The sequence below is a fragment of the Ambystoma mexicanum genome, chromosome 9, assembly GCF_040938575.1.
Source record: "Ambystoma mexicanum isolate Mex_15411 chromosome 9, UKY_AmexF1_1, whole genome shotgun sequence".
Taxonomy (NCBI): Eukaryota; Metazoa; Chordata; class Amphibia; order Caudata; family Ambystomatidae; genus Ambystoma; species Ambystoma mexicanum.
The window spans coordinates 80,994,206-81,010,298 of record NC_090931.1 but is presented as its reverse complement, the minus strand read 5'-3'; the positions used below and the strand labels follow the sequence as shown (position 1 = coordinate 81,010,298).

General features: G+C 48.7%; 1 protein-coding gene across 1 annotated transcript in view; it reads right to left on the bottom strand.

The window, feature by feature from the left end:
* The window catches only part of SRPRA (SRP receptor subunit alpha), a 644,254-nt gene that overhangs the window by 110,734 nt on the left and 517,427 nt on the right, over positions 1 to 16,093 (bottom strand). Inside the window, exon 11 of the mRNA XM_069614204.1 lies at positions 7,015 to 7,228. Within this exon, the coding sequence (XP_069470305.1) occupies positions 7,015 to 7,228 (214 nt within the window). The remainder of the gene's footprint in view (positions 1 to 7,014; positions 7,229 to 16,093) is intronic.

The window sequence follows — 16,093 nt, the reverse complement described above, 5'->3', positions numbered from 1 at the left end:
CGAACACTGTAATGCATGGTTGGAATAGCCGTAAAAGGCACACAAGTTTAAGAGAAGCTAACGGGGACCTGGCCCCACTAAATCAAAGCGAAAGAAATACAGAGCCAACAAGGGTATCACAGAAGGGCAGATACAAGTCCTGCGCTGAGAGAGAGTGAAAGGAAGGCAAATGCCTTGCAGCACTGTTACCAAAGTGCAGGAGACCACACGGCGTTGTGATACCCAAGTGGGTAGACGCACTAAGAGAAATTGTGTACTTGTGAAATAAGATATTTACTGCAGAGCCACAGGACTTTGTGAAGTCCCAATGCCACGAAAGGTGAGAAAGAAAAGTAGTGTCTTCAAATAATCCTGGAGGGATTGGAACATTTAAAAATGAGACTTTTCTTTATCAAGGGGAGAGTGAAACTGATACAGAAAATTATAATTTTAACCAAAGAACACGATACGAAGATTCTGAAGACTAGATCATTGTGTTCTAAAGGAACTTTGAGGCTGAGAGCAAGGCAATTACAAATTGGGTCAGGCAGGAGTTACTATGGAGGCTGTTGTGAAAGCCTGCCTTTTAGTTGGGTGTTTTCTAAAGTGGCAGGGCCAGTTAGTTGGTTAGGATTCGGACAAAAGACTTATTTTGGCCACAACCTGCACCCTTGCCTCGAGTTTTGTTAGGGAACTTCCCTTATAACCACCGGGACAGTTAGCAGTTTTTGGTCTTTTTATTTAAATAAACACCATTTGAATTTGACCCCATGTAGTCTGAGCCCTTCTTCTTGTCCACTCCCACCCACCTAGCCTAGGAGCAGGAGCTCCAGGTCACGGATCCGCCTCTGCTGGAGCAGCGGGCCCCCCAGCATGAAGTCCATGCCACCCCTGAAGCATTTAGGTAAGCGCTGACATCGGATGCGCTTTTCATGAAAATCGTTCGTTTTTTCATTGCTTTAATATCAGCTGTTGGATCGCTGTAAACGGAATGCTGAACAGCCTGCCCCACCGACATTTATGCTTAGAAATATTGCCACAGCACCTCAACGCCAGTCTGGTACACGAGGTACCAAGGTGCTCCAAGATGGCCGCCTGCACTCCTTTGTGTGCCTTCAGTGCCTAACTAGAACCAGGCACTGCATCCTGATAGGCTGCTGAGCTCTTTTTCCCTCTGATTGGGCACCGGCAGGCGAAGCCGGCCCACCTCCTCCAAGGCCCACAGAAACAAGGCTAGTGCCTGTTTCATGCCGTCTGCCAGACCCCCTGCACGTCACGATCTGCCTCCACATAAGGTAACCTGCAAACCGCTTCACTAATAACAGTAAGCGTGCGTTTGCACTTATTTATGGAGACTATATGCCCATTCATAACTACGGACACACTCTGCTAACATATGGAATGCTGATTTTTGACCAAAACCGCTCAGCATTATATTGTCTGATAACTGAATGCCACTAAATGCTCACTCACTGTGCACACATTTACTCAACTGCTTCGTCTCATTTGCAACATGCGTTTACATGATGTAAGTAGCACATGTGCTATCACAGTATTGGATTAGCGTGTGAGAAGGAAGCCCCCACCTCGCCCACGAGAGCTGGAGCTTCACTCACTACATCACTGCATAGCCCGCCTACAGTGCTTCATACTTGTTGATAATAGCATAGATTCATTATTTAGTATCCAAGCATTTTGTCTGCCCATAACCTACACTAGATATGCCCTGTGTATCGCATCTAGCCTATGTGTGTTACTGCATTAACTAGCCTAAAGTGCCTTGCGCCACAATTGCATTTAGCCTATGTGTGTTTTTACATTTGACTAGCCTAGTTGGGCCTTGCGCCACAATTGCATTTAGCCTATGTGTGTTTTTACACTTGACTAGCTTAGTTGGGCCTTGCGCCACAATTGCACTTGTGTTTTTTGCACTGCTTAGCCTAGAAGGGATCCAACCATAACTAGCATCTGTTAGGCATAGCATTGAAGCCCCTTTTACCCACATTAAACCAACCACTTAGATGTCAGCATGACCTTCAGTATAGTCTTACAATGACTTCTGCCTATCTGACTAAACTAAGCTGCTAAAGTTGCAACTATGTTGATTTTAACCTCATTTGCTGAAATTGCATTCAGACTGCCTACAAATTTGCTCTGCATAGAACTGCACCTGAATTACTGCATTGACATCTTGTGTGAATATGTTGATCTTCACCTCACCTGCTAAGTGGCACCTAGATTGCCTGAAATCTGGTCAACCTCCAACTGTGTATCCATGCACTCCAGCCAATTTGCCTCATCTTGAATCTAGCTGTTTACCCATGCACTTTAGCCAAATTGCCTCATCTTGAATCTAGCAGCCTATCCATGCTTTCTAGACAAACTGCCATACTTCGAAGCTAGTTGCTTACTCAGGTACTGTGGTCAATCCGCTCTGCCTTAATCTAGGCGTCACTCATATTTTAGCCAACCTACCACACTTCCACCTAGTTGTCGACCTAGGCACTGCAGCTATCCTGCCATATTTGTCCTACCTCCTAGGTGTTATTCAACGTATTCTCAGTAACTCTGCCCTACACTTCTGACCCAGGCCGCCCCCGGCATCCCAGCCTTATCAACTACCCTTATCTAGGTGCTACATAGACCATCCCAACCACGTGTGGTCACCTAAATTCAGGTATTACTTAGCGCTTCACAGCACTCTCGACCCCACCATTTAGCATGTGTCTACTCACCACTAACTTGTTTGCCTATTTCCTGATCAGCCTCAGTACTGAATTACCGATCAAGATGGCTCCACACCTACCCAACATGCCAGCCCTACCCAGGCTTAAAAACCAAGTACCATACTTAGATTTGAACGACCCTCAGATACTGCTACCTTCCAGTCACCCTCGCACCACCATAGAAAGGAACTTAGGACTTAGAGCAAGATTAGCCAAAATCCATGAGCCCCCTGCCCGCTCATTGCCCACCACACAAAACTCTAGAACGTTGCCACTCCGACCAAATCCTTCCACACAAACCAGTAACCCACTACACAACCTCTACCCTACACCCCTTCATAACTCCCTCAACCAGGGTACTCCTGAACCTACACAAGACAAGCGCCATACTACTACTTCAAAAAACATAGCCACTACTTCTAAAAACATAGTTTGCCCTAAAATTAAGGGAGCCTTGATCAATGCCAGATCGCTAGTAGTTCATGCTACAGAAATTGCAGACTTAATCCTCACTGAAGACCTCGACTTCCTTGCCATCACTGAGACTTGGTTACACCCAGCAGCAGGCCCTATGCTCATGTTGGCAGTCCCAGATAACTACTCTATTCTGAGACAAGACCGCCCCAATTCCAGAGGAGATGGTGTCGCCTTCATCCATAAGTGCAGTCTTACCATGAGACTAGCTACTTCGACCGATGCCCTCTCTTGCGAATCACTAGCAGTCAAAATACCATTCACTAACTCCCAAACTCTTAACATCTACTTGATCTACCGCCCGCCAGGCCCCATTGGCACCTTCGATGAAGACCTTAACTCTATCCTATCCAGCAACCTCAAAAGCTCCACTCAAGTTCTCACCTTAGGAGACTAACTTGGGCTACAAAGACCCAGAAGACCATCCCGCTAGCACCATAGCTAATACTCTTACTGAATTAGGCTTTGTGCAAAGATGTACGACACCCACGCATACGAAAGGCAGAACACTTGACTGGGTGGCCGACTACAATTGCCTAGTGAATATCACAAATATCTCACCTCAAGCCTGGACTGACCACCACTTGGTATCATTCATGCTCTCCACCGACAGACCTCCATCCCCGCCTACCATTAAGGCCCCACCCACTCTCACTAGAAACAAGAAGAACATGACAGCAGAAAGACTTATCCCTAACCTACTCCCCACACTCAACTCACTTCCCGACAACCTGGACCCTGAGTCTCTGGTTGAAGAATATAACAAGATTATGGCCACCTCGCTGGACTGCATCGCCCCCCTTAAACTTAGATCCAGTAAACCGAAAACGCACCTTAACAAATGGTACACACCATTCCTCAAAAAACTAAGGCAGCAAAAAAGAAACTGCGAGGCCATCTGGAAAAAATCCCCCTCAGTCTCTAACAAACTCAAACTCTCCAAACTAGCTGCACTTTACAAAAAAGAAATCTACCTGGCCAAACAAGCCTCCTTTGACTCTCGTATATCCCAAGCTAAATCTAACATGAAAGAACTCTTCTCCATCCTCAAAGAAATAGAAACCCCCATAGCACCCCTTGACACGTGCACTAAAGATAAAAACTGGTGTTCAGAAATTCAAAGTGCCCTGGCAAACAAGATTGCGACTCTTCAAAGTAAAATCTCCAGCAAAAGAGCATCCCTGAATGACACCCTCAACTCAAAAATTCCAGACAAGCCCATGCCCACCGACCTAGCCCGTTTCCAGTTCTCCAAAGTCAACATACTGGAAGTCGAAAAAATTATCCTGTCCCTGAAACCGTCTAATTGCCAGGGAGATCTGTGCCCAGCACAGCTCATTAAAGATGCTGCCCGCGACCTCTCCCCTTTCATTACAAAATTGATTAATGCCTCCTTCGCCACTGGCTCCATCCCTACTAACCTAAAACAATCCTGGGTACTTCCTCTACTGAAAAAAACCTACACTTGACCCAGCCATACCCACAAACTACCGACCCATAACAACTGTTCCCTTTCTACTAAAAATTCTGGACAAGGTTGCCTATGTACAAATACAGAAGCACCTGGAAGAACACAACCTCTTAGGATCTAGACAATCTGGATTCCGTCCCCAACACGGGACCGAAACTGCTCTTATTGACTTGAAAGCGCAGATCGATTTGCTCAGAGACAACGGGCAAGCAGCCCTACTCCTCCTCCTCGACCTATCTGCAGCTTTTGATCTGGTCGATCACTCTGTCCTATGTTCACACCTCCACACTTCAGCTCACTTCTCCAGCGAGGCCATCACCTGGATCACATCCTTCCTTAACGGCAGGACTATGAGGGTCTTTTCTCCCACGGCGGCAGCAGACCCTATACCCATCACCTGCGGTGTTCCTCTGGGCTCCTGTGTCTCCCCCACATTATACAACATATTTACCAAGCCCCTTTTCGATGATTTGGATCATCTCGGTATCACCTACACTAACTATGCAGATGATACTCAGATCCTCCTTCCGCTTTCAGGAGATTATGGAAAGGATTTGGCCTTGCTAAATAGGGTGTACATCATCATCCAGGCATGGATGGCCACTCATGGACTATGCCTGAATGATGATAAAACAGAACTCATCATTTTAGGCACTACATTCAGTATAAAGAAACTTGGCCCGGCCTATAACTCCTTCATGATTGACGGGAACAACATCAAAGTCGGACAGGAGATCAAAACACTGGGATTCTTTCTAGACTCCAATTTTTCCCTCAAAAGACAAGTGAGCTCCCTTGCATCCTCCACGGCTTATACGTGCAAATTAATCCGCGCAGTCAAACCTTTCCTGTCGGACACTAGCTGTCTGACACTCGCCAGAGCCCTCATACTGTCTCGCCTCGACTACTGCAATGCCCTTTACCTGGGATCCACCAAGGCCACCACCAGTAAACTGCAAACCCTTCAGAACAAAGCTCTCAGAGCAGCTCTGGGCATTTCCAGAAGAGAACACATCACAGGATTCAGCCAACAGAACTACTGGCTCTCCACCAGAGATAAAATTCTCTTAAAAACGGCATCACTCACCCACAAGTCTCTTAACAACGCAGCCCCAACCTACCTGATCAACAGATTCCACAGACAGTCCTCCTTAAGACCCGTCAGAACTGCATACAAAGATTGTTTATCTGTTCCCCACTACAAACGGGCCACCATAGGAGGCAACAGCTTCCCGGTAAAAGCTGCCAAAGCTTTGGAATTCCCTGCCTCCAAACCTTAGAGTAGACTTGCCCTATCAGAACTTCCGTTCCAAGTTAGTCTCCTGGCTGAAACTGGAGACACACTAAGACCAGGTAGTACCCAGCGCTACACGCACACATTGTAACCACGTGTGCCTCTTGCTTACCTGTATATAACGGCCTGCTGGCTTTACTGCTGATTTGTATATAACATTTGTGTACCTTATTTTTGTATTATGTATATTCTTCGTGTACTCTAACCAAGCTTCGAAAATTCTTGTAAAGGCTGCGCCCTGATACCCCCGGGTACGCTCGCGCATTATAAATAATAAAACAAACAAACGGTGGGTTTTGAAATTCCTTCTGAACAGTGAGGGACAACTACCAACAAGGAGGACTCACAGAAGAGCTATGAAGAATAGAACTGTGAGAAAGGAGAAGGATTGTAATAAAGGGCGAATGTTGCAATGGGCTGTGATGAATGAAGGATTGCTGCGACATCTTTTCTCTTCTCTGTAGCATTGTTTTGGGCACAAGAGCACAGAGGTGTATCCTTTCACCAACTTCAAAGCCCATATACACAGGAGGGTTCTATGTGCTTTTCAGTTTTTTTAACCACAAGTCTAATTTCTTTCAACACCCCACCCCATGTTGCCTTACCCAAACACCCTGCCCAACCAACTGCATTTTCTATGAGGAAAAAATAAAATAAATTCCATTAAAAAAAATACCTTGGTGAGAAAAAAAAAACATTAAACAGACTGGGTACCACCAAGATATTTTGAAAGGTGAAGCCATCTGTGCCAGCCGAGACTAAAAAGTAGATTAAAAATCAACCTGTTCAGAAAAATGAATTTGCAAAAATGTATTCAAATCTATATATGGAGATAAATGTATTTAGGCAAACGCCTGCATTGAATAACTTGCCATCAGAGCAAGTTATTTTTGGGAGTAAAGATGAAATTCAAGGTGCTGCCCTCATAGAAGGAGTTTGGGTAGGATTGTGCCTATGGTGAATCACTAAGCATAGGATTCTTGTATCAGACTAACATTTAAAAAAAACTACACAAATGACACCAATGCTTTGGATTATAAAGATGTTGTGTATCTAATGGAAACACTTACCATAAGAAATAGCCTCCATGGCAATCCCTGCTGCATCTTTCCCATAACCCTTTTCATAAAGCTGCACCATTACACGCCCGTTGTGATCCTCAGGTGGATAGAGGGAGTTAAGTCGTCGCGTGTGTGTGCGCAACTGCTCCACAGCTCCAGCACGGAATGTATCGCAAGCAGCAATAAGGACACTGAAACCGTTTTTCATCAGCCAGAAAGAAATCTAGGGAGGAGAGCACAGTAGGCCTCATACCAGTAACAAAATATATTATAATGTACAGCATTAACATTCATTTGCAAGACCTGAGAGAAGGAATAATAGGAGGCGCAAGGTCAAGATAATATGGAAAAGCCAATTTAGGAAAACACCTCCAAGATTGGATCGTCGTGAAAGTTATTTAGCAATTTTGTAGGCATATCGAGTGCCAAACAGCCGACACAAACATAAGATTAACATTATAAAACAATCAGAATATAAAAAGACAATATACAAACACATTCAAAAGAACACAAGTCAAACCACCCCAAAAAGCATAGCCTTATGCTCAATTTTCGACATTTATATTACTAAAACGAGACCGACATGGCAGTGAGAATTTCAGAATATGGGAGCTTAAAATGAACAATCGGTTTTGGTGTTTCCCCCCGTTTTTGCTCTAGGACTCTCAAGTCCAATTACATTGGCGCTGATCATACTTCACACAGCAGAGATCAAATGTGTACTGTCCAGTGCATATGTTCCTCAAATTTAATAGGTTTGTAGATTATACAAGCTACTTTAAAAAGGAATAGATTGACTTTAAAGTGATATATCAAGGTTGAGAGATAATTTGTAAACATGAACCCGTTATTAGGATGAAAGTCCATCACATCTGGCTTTTTCCACCATTCACCAAGCTCTTTACCAGAGAGTCCTCTTTCACTGCTTCACTGGTGAAGTAACTGTATATGCCCACCCCTGGTCACCATACTTGGATCCTTGTACAAGTCACTGGCGCATGGTAGTCCCCTTGTGTTTTCCATAAGGCTGCTGCAGCCTTTTTGGATGAAGGAACAATGGCTTGTTCCCCGCAGGCCTCCATTAAAATGGCAACCTGGACATAGAATTCCAGTACGACTCCACAACGAGACTGTTTTCCTGGTAAGCATTGAAAAATGGTTGAGCCAGGCTGGGAGTTCAAGGCACCCATTATTAGATGAATGGATGAATTGCAACAGAGTTAATTTTACCTCAACCTAGAGTCTTGACACTGGACTTTACTGGAGCCATAGATAAGTATGGGCACCCACGAGCACAAATGAGACTTGTGCTCCTCTGCCTACAATTGACAACTGCTTTTACCTAGAAACGCAGGCTTTATTTTTGAGGTTATCCCGTTGAATCGAATTGGGCTTTGATTAAGGCCTTAAGACTCCACCAGAAAACACCAAACCTTTAGTGACTTCTGCGAGTCACTACCCCCTTACGGCAGTGCTATAAAGCTACTCACCTGTAAGGTACTGAAAGACCATTTCTGCAAAAAAATACACATAAGCATTTTAATACATATGCTATGTGGATATTGCCTTATTGTATGTGTGTTTTTGCATGCAACCCTGTAACTTTTCTCTGCTTTGCTCCCCAAGAGTATAGCCTTGACTTTTCTTCTGAGTCTACCTTTGAGAGTCGGGCATCCACAAAGAAGCTCTGCAACTTAGGTGTGCCTTTGTCTTCCTGAACCCTGCAACAGAGGTTCCTAGAAAAATCTTAACAATCACAAGAGGAGCAAAGGCTCAGTGATCGTAAAAGTAAGCACACAATGAATAATCTTACCATCTCTGAAGAAATGTTAAAGTTTCACAGTTCCAATAAGAGACGTGAACACCCTGACGTGCTTGTGTATGATGAACTAGAGTTTAAGTAAAGGATGAGCCCAAATAGTTATTCTCCATCACGTTCCCTTTGTTATTATTTATAAGCCCCACTATCTTTGCATGCATGGGGATGTTGGAACACTTCAGAGGGAAACTTAGTAAATATTTATTTCTTGGAATTCTATCGTGCATATTTTGAACTTTTTCATTATTAATTTTCAAATAACTCACAGGAAACACAATCGAGCTTTAAGACCTTAATCTGGGGTAAAAAGGTCAAGTTACAAAGCCAGGCTGCTTGGAAAGATTAATCTTTTTGCAACTTTGCCTTTATTGAATTCAATGGAGCATGCCCATTTGCTATGGCGTGAAGCCTGTACTAGCTTTTGGAGGAGAGTAAAAGATTTCTGCTTTACTTGCCTGTCTTCAGCCACCAGTTTTGGGGCACAGGTCAGCCCTTATGGTTACCAGTGCAGGGGGACTTCATCTCTTGTGCAGTTCATGCGTGGTTTATGTGACGCACATCACCTACAGTGAAGTGTTGCAGGGGCTATGTATCTCTTTTTCATTAGGAACCTTTTTGTGGTGGCAACAGATTCAGTTGCATCGTTTGTCATTGTACTGGCATGCACATTCATGCTTTACTGTGTAATGCCATTTTAAGTACCATATGCTCACAATGGCAGTGCCATGTGGTTTTCTCTGTGTACATTGCCCATCTTGTTGTTTGACCATCTTCCTTCCTTCTCAGGTTGGCAGCCATATTAAATCTAAGAACTTTAGCAGAATCCAGGTTGGATTCCAGGCAAAAGTTAAAGTACGTGCCATCTCGCTAGATTTGTGGGGATGCAAAGGTCTTGTTCAAATCCACATTCAGAGCCAGGGCATGTCCACTGCAGGGCAGATGCGAGGTCAGAGGATGCCCATGATTGGATAGCTGGGTCAGTTTGAATGGTGCAGATCCTTGTTATTGAAGTCGCTAGGCCTGATTTTGGGATGGGGGTGAAGGGAGGAGGAGGGGAGAGGGGGGTGGAGAGGCCAGCAGCTGCTCATCAGTTAGCCGACTGGAGCCATGAACATTAGGCAGAGAAGCACTGTGCTAAGACTGCTGCGGACAACAACCAGCAATGCCAAAGCCAAATCCCTGTGAACACCCGCCTCTCTGGCAACAATCTGAGAAGACCCTTTTCAGTGCTTCGACCCTTGCAATGGGGGGACCAACCAGTCTGGACCGTTGCTTGAGAAGCCATTGGAAGCATACCGGGACCATTCTATAGCATGCCTAGCTGTGCTGTTTGGAGATGGAGCTTGGGACTCTGAGGGTCATCCTGTCATGGCCCAAAACCATCCCTCCTACATGAGGGGCTGCCCTGCTGCTCTCTGATCGACGTGAATTTAACTGTGGTCCGTCTCTTCCACATCCTAAGGTCCTCGTTGACCTGCTGACCTGAGATGTCCTGCTGGAATATCTTTGGAACTGTATCATCCGAGCACAGGACTGGAGTCGGAACCAATCCAAAAGCTGAAATCAGCCATTGCACCTGGTGCACCCATGGCCCCATGAAATTGGACTAACAGTAGAAGTGTCCCCAGCGGTTCTGAAAATCCTAAGGGGTGGTCACTCAGATGATCACGCAAGGGATGCAAGTATACTTACCTCCCTGCCCCCGTGTCCTAAATCGTAGGACTTTTAAGGAAGCAAGGACTATTTCCCCAACTCTCGGTTGCCTGGTCATGATCGGTGGAGTTGTGGCTAGGATCTCCCACCAGAATAATCCCCATTGTGGTGGAATTGGGAGAATACCCCTAAAACCTGCTACTTCTATTTTAATCTTCTAGAGTGCTTCATTCTGGAACTAAGTTGGCAGAGTCGGCACAGAGTCTTGGAAGAAAGCAGCTACTGGGCTGTGGAATTTGCCTCGAGTCTGCTTTCAGTGACATTTGTTGGAGGAGGAGCGTAGTGAACAAATACTCTGTTCCCCCGCAGAGTCGGCACAGAGTCTTGCGAGCTCTGTGAGGCTCGGAATGGCCGCTTCATTGGTTCTCTCCCAACATCAACCACTAAGGCGTTTGCAGCACCGGCATGGGGGTTTGGAGATCGGTGGTGGAGCTGCCCTCCAAAATTTGGATCGAACACTGAATATTGCTTTGTCCAGACCGAAACAAGTAAGAGAACCAATGAATGCCAGTTATAATTCCAAAGCAGCCATGTGTGACAATTTAAGTGGATGCTATGATTCACAGGATAATGAAGGGAGGGTCTCTCGTGTTCGGCATGCCACACTGCTGAGCTCAACACTTGGCACACTACCCCCACACTCAAATGTAGCCATTTAAGAGTTAAGGACACCCTGGCCTTGGCAAGTACCTCCTTGCAGTCCGCCGGGATCTCGTATCCTCCAAACTCTAGCGCTGCAGGAGCCAGGCCTGCAGGGTCAGCGACCCCGGGGTTGTGGTGAAGAATTGCGCCTCCTTCCCTGGCAAGAAGATCTGCATCCGCCGGAAGATTGGCTGGAGGGGACACTGACATGTACAGAAGGTCCAGGTACCATATTTGCCTGGGCCCCGCCGGTGCGACGAGGATCATCCTGCACCAGGACCGTCTGAGTTGACTGATGAGTCGCAGAAGCAACGGCAGCAGTGGGAACGCGTAGAGAGACAGGCCGTCCCAGGGGAATGAAAACGCATACCCCATGCTCCCCGGCTGGGGAAACCTGCTGGCGAAACTCCGGCACTTGGTGTTCGTCGCTGTCGTGAACAGATCGATCTGGGGATTGCCCCATCGTCGAAACAGTAGATCCACCTGATCCTGCCGAAGTTCCCACTCGTGGCAAGAGCGCAGCTCCCTGCTGAGCGAGTCGGCAACAGTGTTCTTTACTCCTGCCAGATGGAAGGGTACCAGAAACATTTTCTGGGCGACGGACCAGTGCCACAGATTCTGTGCTTCCTTGGAGAGAGCTGGGTATCTGGTGCCCCCCTGCTTCCGAATGTAGAACATTGTGGTGGTGTTGTCGGTGAAGACCCGCACCACCTTGCCCTTGAGGGATGGGAGGAATGACTTGAGGGCCCAAAACACGGCTCGGAGCTCTAGGACATTGATGTGCAACGACCTCTCCTCTGGGAGCCATAGGCCTCTTGCGTGGAGATGTCCTGTATGTGCGCACTATCCCTCCAGGAAGGTGTCCGTCGTCACCGTCTCCTGGTGTGCTGGGGTTTAGAAGCCTGTGCCCGCTGCGAGATGCGTGCGGACCCCCCCACAACCGGATTGCTTGTCAGAATGTCTCGTTGAGGGTGATCTTGTCGTTGAAGCTGTAGTGGCCACATCCGCAACCTGCACAGCCGAACGAGGTAGATGCATGACGGCATCATGCCGAGCAGGGACTTGATGGACCTCACCCTGGCCACTTCCATGGACAATAGCCGTTGCACCTTGCCCAGTACAGCTTTTACCCTTTCCTCCGACGGTGCAGCTAGGCATGCCACCGTGTTGAGTCTAGCTCCTAGGAACTGGGCATCCTGCGATGGCTCCAAGCAGGACTTCGCACAGTTTATCGACAACCCCAGTCCGTGAGCAGGCGGACGGTGCTCGCTGTGTGCTCGACGGCGAGCTCCCTTGACTTCGCTCGGATGAGCCTATCATCCAGGTAGGGGTAGACGTGGATCCCCTGCAGGCGCAGCCGTGCCGCCACCGGTGCCAGGCACTTGGTGAGGACCCTTGGGTGGGGCCTACTTCAGCCCGAAGGGCAGGGCCTTGAACTGGTAGTTCCGCCTTTGGACCACGAAGCGCAGGAACTTTCGATGCCCCTTGTGTATGGGGATGTGGAAGTAGGCATCCTCCAAGTCCAACGACGACAGGAAGTCCCCCTCCTCAAGCTGTCCCAGTACGTGCTGAAGGGTGACCATCCAGAACTTCTCGGATTTTATGTACTTGTTGAGGCGGCGCAGATCCAAAATGGGCCGCCACCTGCCGGTCTTCTTTCGGACGAGGAAGAGCCGCGAGTATACTCCGGAGCCTCTTGGGGACGAGCTCTATTGAGCCTTTTCTCAACATTGCTCATACCTCTAGAAGCAGTTGTAGGATGTGATTCTCTTTCCTGGCCACGGGTGGAAAACGGAGACACTTCCTTTGGAACTCCAGGGCGTGCCCGTGGGCCAGGGCATCCAGCACCCAATGGTCGGTGGAGATGGACTTCCACACGCCGAAGATAGTCAGCTGGCCTTCCACCGGGGGTTCTCGATGACACGGCCGGTTCAGTCCTGCTTCGCCGAGGCCTTACCACCTTGGGCCCCTTGGTGACGATGTCCTCCGGCCTTGCAGCAGCCTCTGTAAGCCTCCTGCGACGAAGAACGGGCCGCTTGACGGTGGGATGACGAGGCACCCTATAACTTTCCTCCGGCAGACCGAAAAGACGGCCGTCGTTGATGAAGCGTGCCTATGGCACGGGCCGTCTCGGTGTCCGCCTTGATGGCCTGCAGTGACTCGTCCACTGCCTTGCCGAACAGGCCGTTCCCGTCAAAGGCCATGTCCAGTACACTGGTCTGTATGTCCTGACGGAAGTCGGTGGCCCTAAGCCAACCGCGCCGGCGAAGGCAAACGCTGTTGCCCATCTGGCGAAAGCCGGTGTCGGCGATGTCCGTGGCTATCGTGATGGCATGGTTCGAAGTCACCACGCCCTCTTGCAAGATTTCAAGGGCTTCCACCCTCTTGTCGTCTGGGAGGAAGTCTAGGAGGGGAGCAATTTTAAACCACAGCTCCCTATCGTAGCGGGCCACGATAGCTATAGCGTTGGCAGCCTTGATGGTCGTTGCTGCCGACGAGATGACCCGTTGTCCCATGGCGTCCAGCTTCTTCCCCTCGCCGGTCGGGGGGGAAGTGTAAGTCGATGCCGTCGCCCCTGCCGATTTCTTCTTGCCCGCCGCGGAGACTACTGAGTCCGGGGACGGCTGCACCCTGAGGCACATAGGTGCGGAGTTTGAGACCCGGTACTTCTTCTCGTACCGGTCTCTCTTCACAGGGGCCGGGGCCGTGGATGGGTTCTTCAGAAGGGACAGTCCTTTGTCCCAGATGTTATCCAACAGACGGACCGCAAGTACGGTCTTCCTCTTGGCCTCTCGTCCCTGATAAAGGAAACCCTCCTTCTGCTCTTCGGGACATAGCTGAAACAGCTCTGAGGCCCTGGCGATCATGGGGTGAAACGAAACAATTTCGTCGGAAAGTGAAGCCCAGGGAGGGGGCAACGGGAGGTCTGCTCCGTCGTCGCCGCTGTCGTCTGTCCCGGTCATCTCCGTCTCATCCCTCGGCGGAGGGGATGGAGGTGAAGGATGAAAGGGTGGTGGATGGTCAGCTGGAGGCAAGGGCATCCTTATCCTTATCTCTGAACAGGGTGTGCAGTGCCAGCAAGATGTCCTCCGACTTGTCCGTTGGCTGTGACGTTGCTTGCGATGGGAGCGTCGGCAGCAATGTGGTGTCCTCTGGTTCCTCGTCCGCCTGCTGTTCTTAGTCGGCTCCACCATCGCTCTCCACGTCTGCCTCATCGGGATACTTCCCGTAGGCCCTGACCTCGACAAACTTCTCGTCAAGGACTGACTTGAGGACCAACAGCTCGTCCTCTGAGGAGATATCCGAGTCCGCTAGGACTATCGCACCCCCCGCCCCCCATCTTCTCAGCCTGGGGCTTCACAGGGGTCTTTCGATGGGCTGGATAGACCATTCCCTCCGGGATGGTATGGAAACTCTAGGCTTGGAGGTAGTCTCCACTGGGGTCGCCTTTGCAGGCTTCGCCAGGGACACTGCCACTCCCTCAATCGAAGCCTTAGCCAGGTGAATCTGGGCCCTCACGACCTTCGGCGCATCTGAGGCCTTCACCGTGGGGGGGGGAGGGGAGGGGAGGAGGGTCACCGCCTGGCTACCCCCTTGGCCTTCTCCGTCAGTGTCAACCAGGGCTTCTCCCGAAGCTTACCCGGATTTTCCGACTTCCTTTTCATCGAGCCGGAGCGTTGGCTCGTGGTTGACGACGTTGGCAATGCTGCGCCCTGCCTGGTAGCGGAGGAGCCCATACCAACGGCGCTCCCGGTGCTGGCGGGCTTGCAGTTCTTTGCCTTCTGTTGGGCCCCTGTTGCCGGAGCGCCCTCAAAGGTCTTAGAAGACCGCTCAGACTTCTTTGGCGAAGTACTTTGCCGGGGCTCACCTGCCGCCGGGCTCTTCGCCTCCAGCCAGTCAGCGAGTCGTTTGCAGCGATCCTTCATGGTCCTGGCGGACATGTCCTTGCAGAACGCACAGTCCTCCTCCACATGCGACTTGTTGGAGTGCAGGCAGTAGAGGCACCGGGAGTGCTCATCCTCCTTGAAGATGTTCTGTAGTCCACATCCTGGGCAGATCCTAAACAGCTTGGATCCAACGGGCGTCGCGTCTCCTTTGTCTTCGGCCATGTCCACACGGGGTAGGCCTCAAAGATCTTCCAGAATCCTCCAAGAAGTGAAATTTGAAGAAAATTCGCCCTTGAGGGGTGTAGAAATTTCCGAAATGGGTCCACGTTAATCGGAAGATGAATTGGTGGAGCTTGAGGCTCGAATTGACCGAAAAGTAAGAGTGAACTCTCTGGAAAAAACGCAATACACAGTAAAAGTACGAGAGCTTAACACGAGGACTCCCAACATTTGAACGTGCGGAAAAAAAATCTGAAGATGACTGCCTGAGGAGGGGCTTAGGTAGAGGGCAGTCATTGGCTGGGGGCAGTATGACCCAGAGACCAGTGATTGGTTATTAGGAGAAAGACAGTTCAGAAACAAAACTGATTTTTTTTCTTTACCGAGGATTCCAAGCCCGACGACGGGGAATATTCATGAGCATGTGAATCCATGCCAGACCCCATGCTGGAGAAAATATATGTTACATAAGAAGCTAGACAAAGTGGATATTAGGTAAACCCTCCAGCACTGTATTGTAAGATAGTGTCTGCTGGGTCTAGAAAGTTACAATGCTAAGTAAAGTCAATTTCACTTTACTGCTCTGGGAAACAGTAGTTTATCCCCGAGAAGGTATTTAAACCTTGGCAAAACTGGAAGACTTCCCTGTGTCAGTGCACTGAAGCTGCTTTGGGACACAATTGTAAATGATTATGCCTATGGAGTATGTTAGACTCTATAACCAAAAGACACAGTGTAGAAAATCGCATTAAAATACATGAGAGAGTGGGGAAAAAGGGTCTCACTCTCTCCAGGTTAAATAAATCAA